The sequence below is a fragment of the Kryptolebias marmoratus genome, linkage group LG9 (assembly GCF_001649575.2).
Source record: "Kryptolebias marmoratus isolate JLee-2015 linkage group LG9, ASM164957v2, whole genome shotgun sequence".
NCBI lineage: Eukaryota > Metazoa > Chordata > Actinopteri > Cyprinodontiformes > Rivulidae > Kryptolebias > Kryptolebias marmoratus.
Genome location: NC_051438.1, coordinates 17,188,118 through 17,191,647, shown reverse-complemented (window position 1 = coordinate 17,191,647; position 3,530 = coordinate 17,188,118). Strand labels below are relative to the sequence as shown.

General features: G+C 39.8%; 2 protein-coding genes across 11 annotated transcripts in view; both read right to left on the bottom strand.

Moving 5' to 3' along the window:
• The window catches only part of LOC108242369 (protocadherin alpha-C2), a 164,225-nt gene that overhangs the window by 84,437 nt on the left and 76,258 nt on the right, over nucleotides 1–3,530 (bottom strand). The window lies entirely within an intron of this gene.
• On the bottom strand, nucleotides 6–2,319 carry LOC112450881 (protocadherin alpha-2; the record flags this gene model as incomplete). The annotated part of the gene is made up of 1 exon (XM_025008307.2): nucleotides 6–2,319. A coding segment is annotated over exon 1 (2,070 nt), but the record flags the coding sequence as incomplete, so codon positions are not given.

Here is a 3,530-nt window from a genome sequence, read left to right as displayed (position 1 = left end):
TGTCTGAACTGAGTGTGGCTGTCAGCTGCGCTTTCAACCACCACCACATCAACAGACACAGTAGCTGACAGAGAAGGTTCTCCGTTATCAGAAACCAGCACCACCAAGGGGTGAGTTTTCAGGTCGTTGTCGCTCATTCTCCTCTTAGTCCTGATCTCCCCGGTGCTGGTTCCGATCCTGAACAGGTTGTTCCCTTTGGGCTCCGTCAGGTGATATGAAAGCAGTGCATTGTATCCTGAATCTGCGTCCACCGCCCTGATTTTTGCTACAAAATAACCCGCTTCAGCCGAATAGGGGATGGTCTCACTGTTAACAGAACCGAGCTCAGAATATGGAGCCAAAATTGTTGGACTGTTGTCATTTTCATCTAGGATTAAAACATTAACAGTCACGTTGCTGCTGAGCGGAGGAACACCAGAGTCTGTGGCCTGAACTTTAAACTGAAATGTGTTTAGCTCCTCATAGTTAAAGGACTGCAAACTGATTATATCTCCAGTCTCTGAGTTAATATTTACCATTGTAGATGAAGGTGTTTTTACATTGTTACCGTGTAAAAACGAATAGCTCACCTGACCATTTTTATTGATATCAGCATCCACTGCTGACACCGTTTTAATATTTTCACCTACTGGACTGTTCTCTCTCACATACACATTAATTAGCTGTTCAGAGAATCGAGGCGGGTTGTCATTAACGTCAGAAACGTGCACGTGAACTACATTAGTGCTGGAGAGAGATGGGGTTCCTTCATCAGTTGCAACTATAGTGACATTGTAATCAGCCACAGTCTCTCTATCAAGCACACCATCAACAACTAACGAGTAATAGTTTTTATAGTTTGTTTCCAGTTTAAAGGGGCTGTCATTTGCAATAACAGCTTTCACTGCCCCGTTTTTTCCTCCATCTCTGTCTAGCACAGACACAAGGGCTATAGCTGTTCCTACAGACGCGTCCTCTTTTACAGTGTTTAGCAGTGACGTCACAGTTATTTCAGGAGCGTTGTCGTTCAGGTCCAACACCTCCACCAGGACTTTACAGTGAGCAGACATTGGAGGCTGGCCTCTGTCACTTGCCTGAGCGTGAATCTCAAAAGCAGGGTTTTCTTCATGGTCGATATTACCTTTGACTACAATTGCACCTGTTTTAGAGTCAATCTGAAATAAATCTAAAATGCGATCCTGTCCTTTCTTTCTCAGAGAGTATCCAATTTCACTGTTTGAAGCCTCGTCTGCGTCTGTAGCATTTAGAATAATCACGGTTGTTCCTTTTGATAAGTTTTCAGGAATCTGAACTTTGTATAGAGACCTACTGAAAACAGGGTGGTTGTCATTAGTGTCCAGTACGGTGATAATTATTTGAGACGTCCCTGATTTGGATGGATTTCCACCATCACATGCAGTCAGTGTGAGCTTCATCACAGAGTGTGTCTCCCGATCTAAGGACTTCTGCAGCACAAGCTCGACAGATACACTCTCTCGTCCTTTGTGAATTTCTAATGAAAAATAATCATTGTTACTCAGCTTGTATGTACTGACATCGTTTATGCCAACATCTAGATCCGATGCTCCTATGAGCCCAAATCTGACGCCTGGTAAAGTATTTTCAGGCACCTCTATTGTCTGTAAATGCTCGGAGAAAACCGGAGCGTTGTCGTTTACATCTTTTACTGTTATTTCTAAACGATTGAGCTTCATTGGGTTGTTTAACACAGCCTCTATACTCACTGTGCATTTTGTCGCTTTTGCACAAAGCTCCTCCCGGTCAATTCTTTCACTGACATAAAGGACGCCCGTTTTAAAATTTACATCAAAATATTTTTTTTTCGATTCTCCAACAATCTGGAACATGCGGGACTCTAAATGCTGGACGTTTATGTTTAGATCCTTCGTGATATTACCAACTGAAGTCCCGGGGTTCAGCTCCTCTAAGATGGAATATGAGAGCTGAGCAGAAACCGCTTCCCATCCACAGCTCAGCAGCACGAACACAATGCAAGTCGAGAAAGGGCTCGTCTTTCTGAAGAAACGCATGGTTACATTCATCCAAAAAACGAACAAATCATAATCCAGCTTCATCTGGCAAGCAGACGCAAAAAAATACTAAACAAATCCACGTTTTCCTGCATTTTATCCGACAGTTAGAGGCTCCCTGTCTCTCCAATCCTTCCTCCCTTACTAACAAAGACCAGTTTAAAAAAAATCATTATTATCCTCTGCTTCAGGGAGGAGTTTAGTGCTGCGTGAAAAACTGCTAAAATGTGATGGTCTCAAGTGTCACCGTGTGGCAATGTACAATTACTGCACTTACCCGTCGGTGAAATAATGAGAACAACTAAAAAATCCTTTATATTATTATTATTTATTTTTTTTTTTTAAGCAACGAATGCAGATATTATACTGCTAGACTATAGTGAGACGGAACCACAACGTGTACATAGAAAGTATTACATCCCAGTGATTCTCCAACCAAAACCAACTGTTAATTGCATAAACAAATTTTGCCAATGCTGAGACAATATCAGGAGGGCATATCTGTCTAATTCTTTAACAAGAAAGCAATTCAGAATATTGTATTTATTTAAAAAATTCAAAATTCTATCAAAAATGACATACACCACACGGAAATGGGACAAACGTATTCTGACAAAAAAAAAAAATATTGTCTCGGGGTTGAGTGGTTCAACAAAACACCTTTCATGATGATGCATTTTTCAGAACCATGGAAAGCGTTACAGGCCTACAAATATGAGATCTTTGTAAATATCTGTCTCTGTGGAGGAGTGGTTAAAATTAAATTTAAAAATAACAGTTATTAGTCAAACTCAAGTATAGCTTATGTTATAAATTCGGAGGACAACTACTGTAAAGGCAATACGGAAGTGAATTGAAAATGGACTGAAAAACAAACTAATAAAAACGTCCCAAGTATGCTGAGTAAAATGTAGAACTTCTGAGTGATGGGCTTTTATTGTCTCCTACATACCAAACCCACTGAGTGGTAGTTGTAAAAAAGATACACAAAAAACAAGTAAATCTTTAGTAGTAGAGGAATTATTTCACGATAAGAGAACGAATCCTCACGAGTAAAACTAAAATGTAACAGTGCGGACCATTTCATTTTTTAAACATTTTTTCAACACGAACACTTCACCAATTCCATTTTTCAGAACTACGGACAATATAATACTCTGGTTTCCACCATTAAACTGGAAGAAAGATCATATTTAAAAAGACAAAAAAAATAAAAAAAAATAAATACAGTTGGCAAAAAAAAGTACAAAATATGACGGTAGGGTGGGCAGTGCATGGTATTGCTTTCACTTCATGCGTGTCATTTCAATAACTAGCACGTTTCAAGTTTCAACGATAAAGCCGCAAAACATTTAAAAAAGGATGACATCTTACCTTTTCTGTGGTAGGTAAAGTCTGAGTTCTGGTAAAAGTGTCTCCTCCGTTAATACTGATCAGTTCAGCATCTACAGGTGGAAACGGTGCGGGGAAAACCACTACATCACTCTTCAGTGTGTCTGA